This window comes from Calidris pugnax, unplaced genomic scaffold, assembly GCF_001431845.1.
Source record: "Calidris pugnax isolate Ruff unplaced genomic scaffold, ASM143184v1 scaffold630, whole genome shotgun sequence".
Lineage (NCBI taxonomy): Eukaryota > Metazoa > Chordata > Aves > Charadriiformes > Scolopacidae > Calidris > Calidris pugnax.
Window position 1 is genome coordinate 34362 of NW_015091759.1, and position 15998 is coordinate 50359.

The 15998-nt window shown below is 48.6% G+C and overlaps 1 protein-coding gene across 1 annotated transcript in view; it reads left to right on the forward strand.

Annotated features, from left to right (window-relative positions):
- The window catches only part of LOC106900050 (paired amphipathic helix protein Sin3a), a gene marked incomplete at its 5' end in the record, with an annotated part of 57127 nt that overhangs the window by 32383 nt on the left and 8746 nt on the right, over positions 1–15998 (forward strand). The window contains 7 exons of the mRNA XM_014962009.1: positions 3108–3197; positions 5508–5626; positions 8964–9174; positions 11424–11540; positions 12257–12495; positions 13807–13990; positions 14173–14746. Of these exons, the coding sequence (XP_014817495.1) occupies positions 3108–3197; positions 5508–5626; positions 8964–9174; positions 11424–11540; positions 12257–12495; positions 13807–13990; positions 14173–14746 (1534 nt within the window). The remainder of the gene's footprint in view (positions 1–3107; positions 3198–5507; positions 5627–8963; positions 9175–11423; positions 11541–12256; positions 12496–13806; positions 13991–14172; positions 14747–15998) is intronic.

A 15998-nucleotide genomic window follows, 5' to 3' on the forward strand; every position in this document is an offset into this window, starting at 1 on the left:
CTCCTTCTCTGGAGACATTCAAACCCCACCTGGACACGTTCCTGTGGGACCTGCTCTGGGTGGCCCTGCTTTGGCAGGGGGTTGGACTAGATGATCTCCAGAGGTCCCTTCCAACCCCTGGCATTCTGTGATTTTGCTGGATTAGCGTTGGCCAGCAAGCTAAGGAGAGCTCTTGCCAATTAAGAGATCCCGCGGCAGCATGAAATAATAGATTTCTGTCCATCATCTTTACCTGAAAGCATCTGAAGTGCCTTTTTAGAATCCTGTTTGGCGTTTTTTCCATGAGCATGGTTCAGGAAGAGACAACATGCCCATAGTACTATGTTAAAAGTGGAAAAAAAAGAAAAACAACCCTTCAGTTTTTATGAATGGAGAAATATTTCCATTTGCAATAGCAGTATGTATTTAGGACCTACTGTTTCAATGGGTTCCTACCTGGGTTGATGTTATCAGACTCCTTTTCTGTGGTCTCTTTAGTGGTCGAGAGCATGAGGTTCCTCACATGAAGCATTTTTACTGATGACGTGGTGTCTTCGTCCACCTCCACTTTGGCTTCTGCTTCATTCATAAATTTATCTCATTCATAAAATCAGTGTCCTGCTAGCCCATGGCCACCAGGGCATTTAGCGTGATTTCCTTTGTCACTCAAATAGTCCCTGCACCTCAGCACTGGTGAGGCCACACCTGGAGTATTGTGTCCAGTTTTGGGCACCTCAATCCAAGAGAGATCTGGAGGGGCTGGAGCGAGTGCAGAGCTGAGGGAGTTGGGACTGTTTAGTGTGAGGAAGAGGAGGCTGAGGGGAGACCTCATCACTCTCTACAACTTCGTGAAAGGACACTGTAGAGAGGTTGGTGCTGGTCTCTTCTCACAGGTAATTAGTGACAGAACGAGAGGGAACGGCTTCAAGCTCCAACAGGGGAGGTTTAGACTGAACATTAGGAAGGAATTTTTCACCGAAAGAGTGGTCGGGCATTGGAACAGGCTGCCCAGGGAGGGGGTGGAGTCCCCATCCCTGGCTGTGTTTAAGGCCCGTTTAGATGCAGTGCTGAGGGACATGGTGTAGGGGAGGACTTTGTAGAGTAGGGGAGATGGTTGGACTCGATGATCCCAAGGGTCTCTTCCAACCTGAATGATTCTATGATTCTATCCTTTCTTCTGACGCTTCTCCCCTTTCCTATGACAGAAAGAGCAGCGCAACGCCAAGGAGGCAGGAGGTAACTACACACCGGCTCTGACGGAGCAGGAGGTGTACGCGCAGGTGGCTCGGCTCTTCAAGAACCAGGAGGATCTGCTGTCTGAGTTTGGGCAGTTCCTGCCCGACGCCAACAGCTCTGTGGTGAGTGGCCTTGGAGATAGACTGGAACTGAAATACCTAGGGGAAAGCTCTTGAGGTATCTAGCCAGCCTTCAGAAAAATGTACTTTTCCTCTTTGTTTCTTGGGGTGGTTTTTTTGGAGTGATCTTTTCCTGAGTGTGGGAAAGGGGTCAGGGTGATGGACTGTATTTTCTGTCTTTTAAATACAACCCCATTGCCTAAAAAGGTTGTTCTAAGACTGCAATAACTGTAGTAAAATACATTGGTCATCTAGACCTAGGAGAAGCAGGCGGTTTTGGGTTTGTTTTTTTTTTGCCTGGATGTGTAGAACTCAGCTCTAATGGTCTTCTGGGTTTGTCTCTAAATAAGCTGTTGAGTAAGACAACTGCGGAGAAGGTGGAATCGGTAAGAAACGACCATGGTGGCACGGTGAAGAAGCCACAGCTCAACAACAAACAGCAACGACCCAACCAGAATGGCTGTCAGATCCGACGGCACTCGGGAACTGGAGCTACCCCTCCGGTGAAGGTAAGAGCCTTTGCTTCTCCTTCCCCTGCCCCCTGTGAAACGGGCAGAGAGGGAGGCTTTTTACGAGTCCCTGTGATTTTTTTGGTGGCACGGGCTGCAGCTTGAGAACACGGAAACTAACGCTTTGCCTTTAAGGAAACTTTTTGAAGTCCTTTCTAAGCCCAAGTCTGTGATTTTCAAAAACTGGTGGTGTTATCTGTCCCTGAGGGTAATGATAGTTACTTTACTGGCTTGGGAAAAATAAGATTTTCTGCATTTTATTTGGGCACTGTGGAATGCCTGGGGGTGGTCGGATTGGTGAATAAAATCTCGGTAAAGTTACAAAAAAAATTCATCCAAAATTCCTAGTGATGTTTCTGAGGCACGTGGAAAGATAAGCTGCGGGAAAGATAAAGGTGTTCCTGAAAGCTTTGTTGTAGCACAACTCGGAGCAGACACGGAGGAATCGTGTTTGCTCATTTTTTCCTATGATAAACCTTATAATCCAATGAGGAATGATTATTCTCTCAGCAGAGTTTTGCCCTTTGCAAATGATGCACATTTTGAGAGAGCGAGGCTTTGTAGTGTAATAAAAGCAGTCTCGTGGCCAGGTGGTTTAGTGTTTGTGCTTTAGGGACAAGTGTGCCTGCTCTTCTTTTTTTTTTTTTTTTTTTTTTTTTTTGAAGGTGGTTTATCTTGCTTTGTGATGAAAAGCATTAGCATGTGTAATTGTGTCATTTAAATCCAGTGATTTACTTCCCCCTCCTGCACTTTCTCCTCTTCTTCAAATAAAGGGCAGCAAAATAAAACACGTTTTGGAGGCAGCTTTTTGGAGGGTGTTGAGGGCAATGCTGGTGTGGGGGAAATAAATGCAGTGGAATTGGAGAAAGAAAAAGAAATACACTAATTTTAGGAGGGTATGAGACTTAAAAAGAACTGGGTGAGTGATAAGAAAAAAAAACAGATTTATTTTGGTAGTTTGGAAAACTAGTTAGAAAAATGAGATGCGCTACAAGCAGTGACTGTTTCAATCAACTAGTTACAGAAAAGGATGCAACAGTGTATTAAAAATATTTGGAGTTCTGCGCTATGCTACTGATTAACCTTTAATAGATTAACTTGTGACACGCGCTTCCATGCAAGTTTCCTTCCAAAAAAAGCCACTTTTCTTTTATTTCAAAGCAAACGGTAGGGTCAGGCACTTGTGTGAAAGATAATCAAAATATGGCAATTTGCACTGCTGAACAGCCCTTTTTTGGGTTTTTTTCTTTTCTTTTGTTAACAGAAGAAGCCGAAGCTGCTAGGTTTAAAAGACCAGTCTTTGGCGGAAGCCAGCAAACACGGCGTGGGGACAGAATCCCTCTTCTTTGAGAAGGTGAGACACGAGATTCAGGAAGAGCCATCTGGTGTCAGTGATTTATATTCTTAGGGAATATACATTCAGATTTTTATTGCAGTGAGGTACATGGTGTATATACCATCCTGATAACATTTGTCAGCTTAGCCTCAGATGAGGAAAGGGACTCAGCCCTCCCTGAGGAAAGGGACTTGGGGGTGCTGGTGGAGGAGAAGCTGGACATGAGCAGGCAGTGGGCAGCTGCAGCCCAGAAGGCCAATCCCATCCTGGGCTGCATCCAAAGCTGCGTTGCCAGCAGGTCCAGAGAGGGGATTCTGCCACTTTACTCTGCCCTGGTGAGACCTCACCTGGAGTATTGTGTGCAGGTCTGGAGCCCTCAATATAAGAAGGACATGGACCTGATGGAGAGGGTCCAGAGGAGGGCCACAAGGATGATCAGGGGGATGGAGCACCTCTGCTCCGAGGACAGGCTGAGGGAGCTGGGGTTGTTCAGCCTGGAGAAGAGGAGGCTCCGGGGAGACCTAATAGCAGCCTTCCAGTACCTGAAGGGAGCTACAGGAAGGCTGGGGAGAACCTGTTTAGAAAGGCCTGCAGTGACAGGACGAGGGGCAATGGCTTCAAGCTGGAGGGGAACAGATTTAGACTGGAGATGAGGAGAGGGTTCTTCACTGTGAGGGTGGTGGAGCACTGGAAGGGGTTGCCCAGGGAGGTGGTTGAGGCCCCTTCCCTGGAGATATTCAAGGAGAGGCTCGATGAGGCCCTGGGCAACCTGGTCTAGTTGGGGGTGTCCCTGCTGACTGCGGGGAGGTCAGACTAGATGACCTTTGGAAGTCCCTCACGGCCTGGACAATTCTATGATTCTATGTAGCATGCGACCTCTCAGATTCATAGAATTTTTTTTAAAAGGCTGGTGATCTATTTTTTATGTGGATATTTGTGGGTTTTTCCCCAAAGGATCACTCTTCAGCTTTTTACCCGCTGCCGATGCAGGGTTTTTTTTGGAGAAATGGGATTTGTTTGGGTTTTTTTTTCTCCTGTAAGGCACACTGCAAATTTTTTTTGCCTTTCTGAAGTCCCTGTCCAAGCACTGATGTGCGTGGCGTGTCTTACCGCGTTGGCACAGCTTGCTTTAGCAGGAATGGGGTTTGTTTGGGTTTTTTTTTTTTTCCTGTAAGGCACACTGCAAATTTTTTTTGCCTTTCTGAAGTCCCTGTCCAAGCACTGATGTGCGTGGCGTGTCTTACCGCGTTGGCACAGCTTGCTTTACCCATCTGCAACCAGCTGCCTGCAGTGGGGGAGCTCAGTTTACAAAAGCAGCTGATTCATGTCGATGCCGGCGTTTGTTTTGTTTTGTTTTTGTTTTTTTTTTTATCCCTGAGAGATGAATCTAATTAATTGCACAGTTGTTACCTGCTGCCACTTTACCACGCAGAACAAATGAAGGATAAGTGGGATGTTTCCAAGTGGTACCTTGGAGTCCTCCCTACAATGTCCATACATTTCCTTATGGCTCAGAGGGGAGTAGATAGTGGATGTAAACAAGTTTTTTAAGTAATATTCATGTGTCGATGGAAGTCTTGGTTGCTCCCCGATGACGCGGTGTGTTTTGCAGCACGCTGTAGGACCAGCTAGTGGTAACTGGGAACCAATGTATTGCTCAGAGGGTGTGTGGGTGTTAACAGGAGTAAACCTAGAAATCCCTGCTGTAGGATTATGACTGTAATGACGAATATCTTACTGGTGCTAGATCTCCCTCTGATGTGTTGATGCTAACTGTTCTCCCGGGAAAAGTACTGGTGTCGGGATGAATCCTTGGGTTTCTTTGTATGGTGGGATGCAGGAGCTGCCTCTTCTGTGATAACCCCGGCAGGCAGAGGCTGGAATGGTGTTACCCAGGCCACAGGTCTCTCTCCTGCTTCCTCCTTGCAATATTTTCTGGTGTTTAAAGGCAGCTTGGGTGGGTTTGTGGTGCTGCAGTTACAACTGACGTCCACGATTCCAGCATTCCATAATCCAGCTGGTTGGGGTTGGGGTTGAGGAATTTCATTCTACTGTTACAACTCCATTCTTCATCTCTGGGCACTGATGCTGCAGGGTATCCCCAGCACGGAGATGGTTCACATGGGGATCTGTTTGTCTGGCCCTGTGTATGGAGCAAGTTACTCTCTTTTTAACTCACATAAAGATTTGCTTTCTCATTCCATGCAAAATCTCTGTGCATCGGTGGGAAGCGCAGTCGTTGAACCCAGGTCTCCTGGCCAGCAATAGCACACACAGCTTGATCTCACCCTGACAGCAACCCTGTTCCTCTTTTCCCCTCTCTCTAAGGTCCGTAAAGCTCTGCGTAGCACAGAAGCGTATGAAAACTTCCTTCGCTGCCTGGTTATTTTCAACCAGGAGGTGATTTCCAGGGCTGAGCTCGTGCAGCTGGTTTCTCCGTTCTTGGGGTAAGTGGAGCCTGTTTCCTTACGTGAGGTGAGAAGTTTAATCCGCTTGGGCTGTTTCTGTTGGAAAGCCAGGAGAGAAACGCTAACATTTATATCACAGGATGATACAGGGTTGGAAGGGACCTCTGGAGATCATCTAGTCCAACCCACTGCCAAAGCAGGGCCACCCAGAGCAGGTCCCACAGGAACGTGTCCAGGTGGATTGGAATGTCTCCGGAGTCAGAGACTCCACCACCTCCCTGGGCAGCCTCTTCCAGGGCTCTGCCACCCTCGAAGGAAAGTTCCTCCTCATGTTTAGGTGGAACTTCTTATCTTCAAGTTGGTGCCTGTTACCTCTTGTCCTGTCCCTGGGCACCACTGAAAAAAGCCTGGCCCCATCCTCCTGACACCCACCCTTGAAGTATTTATAGGTGTTGATCAGATCCCCCCTCAGCCTTCTCTTCTCCAGACTAAAAATCCCCAAGTCCCTCAGCCTTTCCTCTTAGAGGAGGTGCTCCAGGCCCCTCATCATCTTTGTAGCCCTCTGCTGTCCCCTCTCCAGCAGTTCCCTGTCCTTCTGGAACTGGGGAGCCCAGAACTGGACCCAGTGCTCCAGATGGGGCTTCCCCAAGGCAGAGCAGAGGAGCAGGATGACCTCCCTCCACCTGCTGCTCACACTCTTCCTGATGCCCCCCAGGATGCCATTGGCCTTCTTGGCCATAGGGACACATTGCTGGCTCATGGGCATCCTGTTGTCCACCAGGACCCCCAGGTCCCTTTGTTCATGGAAATACATCTCATGTGGTTGCATGGTGCAGAGGAGGAACGCCGCTCCAGGAGCTGGGTGGTGGTTTTTTGGGCCACAAAGAGATGGAATTACCCCTGTGCTGCCCACCTGCTCCACTGGTGGTTGGCTCAGCTTTTACCTGGAGAGGCTGCCACTACTTAATTGTTGGCTAAATGTTTGTGTGAGTTGCTTCTGTGGCAGTTCTCTGATCTCCTCTTCCCTCCAGCTTGGCCTGAGCATCATGCGTGTACGTGGTGAGGTGCCATATGCTGCTCTATGGGTGGCAACAAGACACTGGTAGTTCTTGGAAGCCTTTCAGTGGCTAATACTATGCAGGTGCCACATGCTTTAGGCTTTCAGATTTCTCTTTTGTGGAAGTACAACAGTAAGGGCCTTGCTTCAGTTTTCTTTCCAACTTCATGCTCTTCCGCGCTGCCCTTTTCTGTTCCTGATCCAAGAGGAGGTGAGAGAGGAATTCCTAGCTACATCTGGGCGGGCAGGCAGCATTCAAGAGCAGTGCTGGTACTGCTTGCTTTTTCAGAAGAGCAAACAGAATTATTTAGCAGCCTGTTACTGCAGTCTCTTGCTCTAGAATCACCAATTATTTAATTTGAGAAAAGCTCGACTGTCTTAATTACATAGGAAACGTCACGTTAAAAAAAGGAGTGCTGATACAAACTCACTAAAATTTCCCCAAAGCAGCTGAATTCTGTCCTGAAGCCAAAATTAAGGAATGCTGTGGTTTAAATAGGAATTACGCCTTCCATAATTGCCAGTAGTGTATAGAATAACTCTGTATTAATCAGCTAAAACCAACCGATAATCCTCTCGTCAACTTTGGGCAGCAAGATTAATGCTCCTTCTTCCTGTGAATGGAGTTCCTGGTTCCAAGGGAGAAGGCAATAGCATCATAAATTGGGTTCAGGACCCCATTACATTAGCTACTGTGCAAAGAAACTGCCCCAAGGAGCTTCCACTCTCTCCATAGCTCCACTGGAATTAGTCAGGCATCAGCAGGATGCTACCTTTAGCTAGGAAAGGTGAAATATTTGACAAAAAATTCTGGATTTCTCCCATCTGCTGTCTGTGCTCCAAGCTATAAGGGTGAATAGCTGTATTGGAGAAGGTATAATACGGTTTTCTTATTCTGGAGTTGGACATTATCTCCTGTCATGTAATGAAAAAGCAATAAATGAGCGGTGATTCAATTAGCCTCAGTAGCAGATTCAATTCCTCATGTTGCTGGAGCTTTGCATGAGATAAGAGGAGTTGAACAGATGCGGTATTTTAGACTAATAAATTCTTCTGAAAACTTTTCTCTGCAAGTGGGTGAACTTGGGCCTTGCAGGCAAAGGCTTCTCCATCAATTGTGCTGGTCGCTGTGGTCGGGGGACGCGGCCCCGGTCCAAGTTTCAGTTTCTCCTTGCTGCTTTTTGGATAGCAAAGGTCCGTTTTAAGGTTAAGAATGTTGGCAATCAAGGAAGGATGTGGCCTGGGTTCACTGCTGGGAGAGCTTGGGAGACCCAGGTGAGACCCTGCAATGGGTGCTGCCCCTGCAGTGAAAGCTCTTCCTTGTGGGGACTGTACTGTGTGTCCCTGGCAATGAGGGGGCAATCTTAAAGCACCTTAGTTGCACCCAGAGAGCAATCAATCCACCACCTGGTTAACGAACTTCTCATTCAGTCAGGCTCTGGGGAAGTGGGATTGAGCAGAGAGGGTCCTCTCTCCCCACACTGATAGTTCAGAGGATCTTCTGGGGCACACTCTATCTGTAGCGATCGGTTGTAGCCTCAGCAACGCAGCTCAGCGCTGTTTCACAGAATCACAGAATGATATGGGGTTGGAAGGGACCTCTGAAGATCATCTAGTCCAAATCTCAGCGCTGTTTCACAGATCACAGAATCACAGATTGCTATGGGGTTGGAAGGGACCTCTGGAGATCATCTAGTCCAAACCCCTTCCCAGAGCAGGTCCACCCAGAGCAGGTTGCACAGGAACGTGTCCAGGTGGGGTTTGAATGTCTCCAGAGAAGGAGACTCCACCACCTCTCTGGGCAGCCTCTTCCAGTGCTCTGCCACCCTCAAAGCAAAGAACTTCCTCCTCATGTTTAGATGGGACTTCCTATGTTTAAGTTTGTGCCCATTACCTCTTGTCCTGTCACCAGGCACCACTGAAAAGAGACTGGCCCCATCCTCTTGCCCCCACCCTTTAAGTATTTACAGGCATTGATCAGATCCCCCCTCAGCCTTCTCCAGACTAAAAAGACTCAAGTCCCTCAGCCTTTCCTCATCAGAGAGATGTTCTAGTCCCCTAACGATCTTTGTAGCCCTTTGCTGTACCCTCTCCAGCAGTTCCCTGTCCTTCTTGAACTGGGGAGCCCAGAACTGGACACTGCTCCAGATGGGACCTCACCATCCATCCTCCCAGCCACCTCGTTAGTTTTATTGCTGTATTCTGCATGAACTTAGCTTATTCTCTCCAGGACACCTGCAACACTTTGTTATCAACAGTTTTTGCTTGATTTCTACTTAAATAGGGTGTTTTTTTTTTTTTTTTTCGTTTCATTTTTAGGAAATTCCCAGAATTGTTCACTTGGTTTAAAAACTTTCTGGGGTATAAAGAGTCTGTTCACATGGAGACGTATCCGAAGGAACGGGCTACGGAGGGGATTGCCATGGAGATCGACTATGCCTCCTGTAAAAGACTGGGCTCCAGTTACAGAGCCTTACCCAAGAGCTACCAGCAACCCAAGTGCACGGGGCGGACTCCGCTGTGTAAAGAGGTAAGATGCTCAGTGCAGGAGGAATGTGACCTGTTGGAAGGGGTCCAGAGGAGGCCACACAGATGCTCTGAGGGCTGGAGTCCTTCTGCTGTGAGGACAGGCTGAGAGAGTTTGGGTTGTTCAGCCTGGAGAAGAAGAGGCTCCGGGGAGACATTATGGCGGCCTTTCAGTACGTAAAAAGGCTCCAGGAAAGCTGGGGAAGGCCTTTGATCACTGGAGTGATAGGACAAGGCAGGGAAGGATTTTAAACTGAAAGAGGGGAGATGTACCTAAAAAGGCTCCAGGAAAGCTGGGGAAGGACTTTTGATCACTGGAGTGATAGGACAAGGCGGGGAAGGGTTTTAAACTGAAAGAGGGGAGATTTAGATGAGATATTAGAAAGAAATTTGTTGCTGTGAGGGTGGTGAGAGCCTGGTCCAGGTTGCCCAGAGAAGCTGTGGCTGCCCCATCCCTTGAGGGGTTCAAGGCCAGGTTGGAGGGGGCTTGGAGCAACCTGGTCTGGTGGGAAGTGTCCCTTCCCAGGGTTGGAACTGGATGAGCCCTAAGGTCCCTTCCAACCCAAACCATTCTGTGATTCTACTCCCGGCCTTCTCAGAGGGACAGAGCAAGGACAAGTGGAACAGAAGAACAGGATGGGGAATTTTTTTTATTTTTTAATCCCTGCTCTATGCTGAAGAGGTTCCAGGGGGTGTTGGGGCATGTCTGCTCTCTTTCAGCTGGGTTGTGTCCCAAAACTGGCGCTGGGCATGGGGTTGGGTTAGCTCTGATCCAGCACCCAGGCGTGTGTGGGCGTTATCGTCCTGGCTGGAGATCATATATACGTGTCGGAGCCCGAGGTGAGCACACCCTGAGGTGTTCCTGCAAACATGGGGATGGTGGCCAGCAGCTATTGCACAGGGCAGGGCATCAGTCTAGGAATGGGTTGTGCTGGAAGCTGGCTAGGAGATGCCATAGCCACGTGGCTTTGGCTGTTGCCATCAGCTCTTCTCCAGTGGTGGTGAAAAGGTTGCATAAAGCGTTGGTGGAGAAAACCCCCCAACCAAATAGTTGTGTTGCTCCTTTCTTTCTACTCAAAATGCTCAGAAGAAAGACCTGTTGTCTTGAGAAACGGTGCGTTGCTTCAGGGAATGGGCTCCCTACAGGGGAGCCTTCTTGGTCAGGAGTCAACACTGGTCTTATGATAAAGTGCTGCAGGATCAGATGTACGTTGTTGTTAATGTGCTGTAATGACCTTTCGATCTAAGTGGGGATGGTACTGGCTGATCCTGTTCCTTCACTGGTGTGGAAGGTAATGTTTTGGAGGTGAGCAAGCTGAAGGCCAGTTAATTAACATGTCAGTTAAGAGCGTTCACTGGAGGAGGGGGGAGCCCCAGAAATCCCTTCCCTGGGTGACAGCAGTGAAACCCGCAACAAACAGCAAGGAGATTGCTGGTTTTTTGTGTCCTTGAGTGATGAGGAGGATGAGTGTGGGTGACCAAATCATGCAGTGAGCAGTGGTGATAGGCGTCCAGCTGAAGCGATGGCAAGATAGTGAAAAAAACCTGGGCAAGAGCCAATTGTAAGGTTTTTTTTACTGTAAGTCCTGACATATCTCTCAAAAGTGTCTTGTGTGATGCAGTTATGAACTTTTCTTTCAGTGAGAATCTAACGACTCAGTTGTTCAGGCTTCAGGTTTTCAAAAACTAGACCTGACTTTCAAGACTGCCTGCCAAAATCCCTGTTTCTTTGCCTTTGGCCTCTTTGAGGTTTTTCTGAGTGTTCTGTTCCGGTTTTGGAGGTGGTGAAAGCTGCAGGTCCTCAGCTGCTTTGTCAGGAAAGGTGTTGCTGGGGTATGGATTTATATTCCCAATGAGCCTTATTTGGAGGTAGAAACCACGGTCGTGTTTGACGTGATGACCACCCGGTGTTGGTGATGGTGAATCACAGGCGTGAGGAACCAGCTGGTTGCAATTGTGTGATCTAAAGTAACAGAAAAGCTCCTTTCACCTTTCTTTTTCTCTTCCCATGCAAGTTTGTTTTTTTTTTTTCTCCCAGCTAATAAATTTTTCAGACTGCCTGGATGTTTTGGTTCTGGCTCTTTGGGGTTCTCTTGTGGATGCTGGGTGGTGTCTGGGCTTCTGATGGGACACACGGGTTTTTCCAACTGGGGAATTAGATCCTCCCATCAGAAGACCAGGCTCAGAGCCAGCTGAGTGGAGCCCCTTAGAAGGCTGAGTGTGACTCTTGTCTCCCCCATCTCTCCCTCCAAGGTTTTGAACGACACCTGGGTCTCCTTCCCATCCTGGTCCGAAGACTCCACATTCGTGAGCTCCAAGAAGACGCAATACGAAGAGCACATCTACAGGTGCGAGGATGAACGTTTCGAGGTAAATTGTTTTTCCTTGATTCATGTCTTGGAAAGCTTCTATGAACAGTTAATGATCTTGATATAATTATACCTTTAATCCTGCTTCTCCAAATCTGTTTTTATCGCGTGTCTGTCATCTGTTTCTTTGCATAAAAGCTTGTGTTCTCTTAATACAAGAAGCAGCGGTTGCGGAAACGCTTCTCGCTCCAAGCTACTGCCCCTGGCTTTCTGTGCAGAGCTCCTCACTCACGCTGCTCCAGATGAAATTGCTCAATGGCCAGCGTATAATCGATGTGTCTTTTCTGTTCTTGCTGCCCACGTAGCACAGGAGAAACACGCGTTCCCCTGTAATAATCTGAAAAGCGATACGTTCGGGATGTTAAATGATTGACATCTTGACTTGAAATGGAAGTTAGCTTGGCAATTACCTGAATCCGCTCAGATTCAGCACGTCCTTTTGTAGAGTAACTGTCAATTGTGTTCTGTTCCCAGGTGGAAAATGTAATTTCCTAACAGTAGCGTTCTGGTAGCCTTTAAATTCTTGCGCAGTATTATCTAGGTGGCAGATGAAATATAATTGGATTATTTTAGAGCAGCCGAACGTGGAAACGGCTGCTTGAGAACATGTTGTTAAACATGCACGGCTTCTTGTTTCGTGTCACTTAAATGTTAGCCTCTGTGAAGTATCATGTTTTTTATCTATTCACCGATGGCTAATGCACCGTTCGCCTTCAGCTGGATGTTGTCTTGGAGACCAACCTGGCAACCATCCGCGTCCTCGAGGCAATCCAAAAGAAACTCTCGCGCTTGTCGGCCGAGGAGCAGGCCAAATTCCGGCTGGACAACACCCTGGGGGGCACCTCGGAGGTGATCCACCGCAAGGCTCTCCAGAGGATATATGCTGACAAAGCAGCCGACATCATCGATGGGCTTCGGAAGAACCCCTCCGTGGCTGTTCCCATCGTACTGAAAAGGTACTGACTTCTGTCAGCTGGGACTCTTTAGTCTGGAGAAGAGAAGGCTGAGGGGAGACCTTATCAATGCCTACAAGTATCTCAAGGGAGGGTTGAAGGAGGAGGGAACCAGACTCTTTTCAGTGGTTCCCAGTGAGAGGACGAGGGGCAACGGGCACAAGTTGGAACAGAAGAGGTTCCACTCAAATATGAGGAGAAACTTCTTCACGGTGAGGGTGACAGAGCCCTGGAACAGGCTGCCCAGGGAGGGTGTGGAGTCCCCTTCCTTGGAGATTTTCAAGACCTGCCTGGATGCAGTCCTGAGTAACATGCTCTAGCTCTAGGCAATCCTGCTTCAGCAGGGGAGTTGGACTGGATGATCTCTATGGTCCCTTCCAACTCTGAAATTCAGTGAAATTCAGTGAAAATTCCCTTAGCACCCTGCCCCGGGGGCTCTGCCGAAATAACACACCATATTTGAGCCAGATTTATCTAAAAGTAGCTAATTTCTGCCCCTAAGGGGTGTGACCTCAAGGAGGCTGTAATTTAAGAAGTGCATTTTATGTTCTGGTCGGCTGCTGTATTTCATAATAATCACCCAGAACGAGGGAATTCCCCTTGTGAAACAAAAAAACCCTAACCAGCTCAGCTGGTGGGATGGAGAGCTTTTTCTTTTCTCCTCTTAAACCTTATTTCTTCCCCGGCATCAGCATCGTGTGTAAGATGAGGAAACTATTGTGTGGATTGGTGCAGGGCTACATTTGATCCCTTTCCAAATCTGTATGTGGGCTCAGATTGCGGTGGTCATGTTACCCTCACATTCCCAGGCCGGTGACTGTTGCCAACATCCCCTTCCTTGGTCAAGAAAGAGGGGGTGGGTGCTCCAGCTCCTTGAAGCTTGAGGAGATCCATAAGGAGCTGGTGCTCCGAGGTTCAGGAGACCATTCCCAAGAAGCTCAGGTTCCTGGCTCCATTCATTGAGGAGAAACTTCTACACGGTGAGGGTGGCAGAGCCCTGGAACAGGCTGCCCAGGGAGGTTGTGGAGTCCCCTTCTTCGGTGATTTTCAAGACCCACCTGGATGCTCCTGAGTAACATGCTCTAGCTCTAGGCAATCCTGCTTCAGCAGGGGAGTTGGACTAGATGATCTCTATGGTCCCTTCCAACTCTAGAAATTCAGTGAAATTCAGTGAAATTCTGTGGGACAGCTTTCATTTAAGCCCATTTCATAAGGAGTTCAGCTCTTTTCAACGCTGGCAGGAACTGTGGACCTAGGTTTTCTTGATATGCTCAGGGTAGACCTCTTAGCTCACCCTCGTTTTCTTGCTCCAAGGTTAAAGATGAAAGAGGAAGAGTGGCGAGAAGCCCAGAGAGGATTTAATAAAGTCTGGCGAGAGCAGAATGAGAAGTATTACCTGAAATCCTTGGACCACCAGGGCATCAACTTCAAGCAGAATGATACCAAGGTCCTGAGGTCAAAGAGTCTCCTCAATGAGATTGAAAGCATCTACGATGAGGTAAGGAGGCCACCAATAGTTTCCTTCCCTCAAGCTTATGTAGTTTTCAAGCTCAGTTTCAGTTCCTGTTCCTTGCCGCTCGATGAGAGAGGAGCTCTGCGCCACCCGCAGAGCTTTCTGAAAGGATCTTGGCCGAAGGGAGGTGTTTGGGACTAATTTTTTGCTGTGTTTCTCATTTGTAGAGGCAAGAGCAGGCTTCAGAAGACAACGCTGGAGTCCCCACAGGCCCACACCTATCGCTAGCCTATGAAGACAAGCAGATCCTGGAAGATGCTGCCTCTCTCATCATCCACCACGTGAAGCGGCAGACGGGAATCCAGAAAGAGGACAAGTACAAAATCAAGCAGATCATGTATCACTTCATTCCAGACCTGCTGTTTGCTCAGCGAGGTGAACTCTCGGATGTGGAAGAGGAGGAAGAAGAGGAAATGGACGTGGACGAAGCTACGGGGGCTGCGAAAAAGCACAACGGCGTTGGGGGCAGTCCTCCTAAAACCAAGCTGATGTTCAACAACACGACGGCCCAGAAGCTGCGGGGCATGGATGAGGTCTACAATCTCTTCTACGTGAACAGCAACTGGTACATCTTCATGCGGCTCCACCAGATCCTGTGCCTGCGGCTGCTGAGGATCTGCACCCAGGCCGAGAGGCAGATCGAAGAGGAGACGAGGGAAAGGGAGTGGGAGAGGGAAGTGCTGGGCATAAAACGAGACAAGAGCGACAGTCCTGCCATCCAGCTGCGGCTGAAGGAGCCCAGTGAGTGCCATCTGGTGGGAGGCTGGGGAGGAAAGACTCTCCTGTTTGTAGCCTGTTGATGTCTTCAGGCACATTACATCAGTGACCCTTTAGGAGAGGACCATCTCTCTTTTATCGTCACTGAACTGAGGGAGGAGGTGGGGAGGTGTGGGCTACGTGGGACTCAAAGAGCAGCATGGTAATAGACAGCAGTTATTCCATAAGAGCTTTCAGAACTGGGCAAGGAAGAACCTCATGAGGTTCAACAAGGAAAAGGGCAGGATCCTGCACCTGGGGAAGAAGAATGTTAGGCATCGATACAGGTTAGGCATGGACCTGCTGGAGACGAGCTCTGAAGAAAAGGATCTGGGGGTCCTGGTGGACAACAAAATGACAATGAGCAAGCAGTGTGCTCTTGTGGCCAGGAGGGCCAACGGAATCCCGGGCTGCAGAGGGAAGAGTGTGGCCAGCAGGTCAAGGGAGGTCATTCTGCCCCTCTGCTCTGCACTGGGGAGGCCACAACTGGAATACTGTGTCCAGTTCTGGGCTCCCCAGTTCAAGAGGGACAGGGAACTACTGGAAAGAGTCCAGCGAAGGGCTACAAAGATGATTCAAGGACTGGAGCATCTCCCTTATTAGGAGAGACTGAGAGAGCTGGGACTCTTTAGTCTGGAGAAGAGAAGGCTGAGGGGAGACCTTATTAATGCCTACAATATCTCAAGGGAGGGCTGAGCGAGGAGAGAACCAGACTCTTTTCTGTAGTTGCCAGTGAGAGGACAAGGGGCAACGGGCACAAGTTGGAACAGAAGAGGTTCCACTTGAATATGAGGAAGAACTTCTTCACGGTGAGGGTGGCAGAGCCCTGGAACAGGCTGCCCAGGGAGGGTGTGGAGTCCCCTTCCTTGGAGATTTTCAAGACCCGCCTGGATGCTCCTGAGTAACATGCTCTGACAAGCTCTGGGCAATCCTGCTTCAGCAGGGGAGTTGGACTGGATGATCTCTATGGTCCCTTTCAACTCTAAAAATTCAGTGAAATTTTATGTTCGCATGTCTAAAGTATCACAGAATCACAGAATCTTCTAGGTTGGAAGGGACCTTAAAGATCATCTTGTCCAACTGTCAACCTAACTGACAAAAATAGACACCCACACAACAAACAAGAAGCATCACCATCACTAAACCATACCTCCCAGCACTTCATCAACCCGTCTTTTGAACACCTCCAGGGATGGTGCCTCAACCACCTCCCTGGGCAGCCCATTCCAATGGCTGA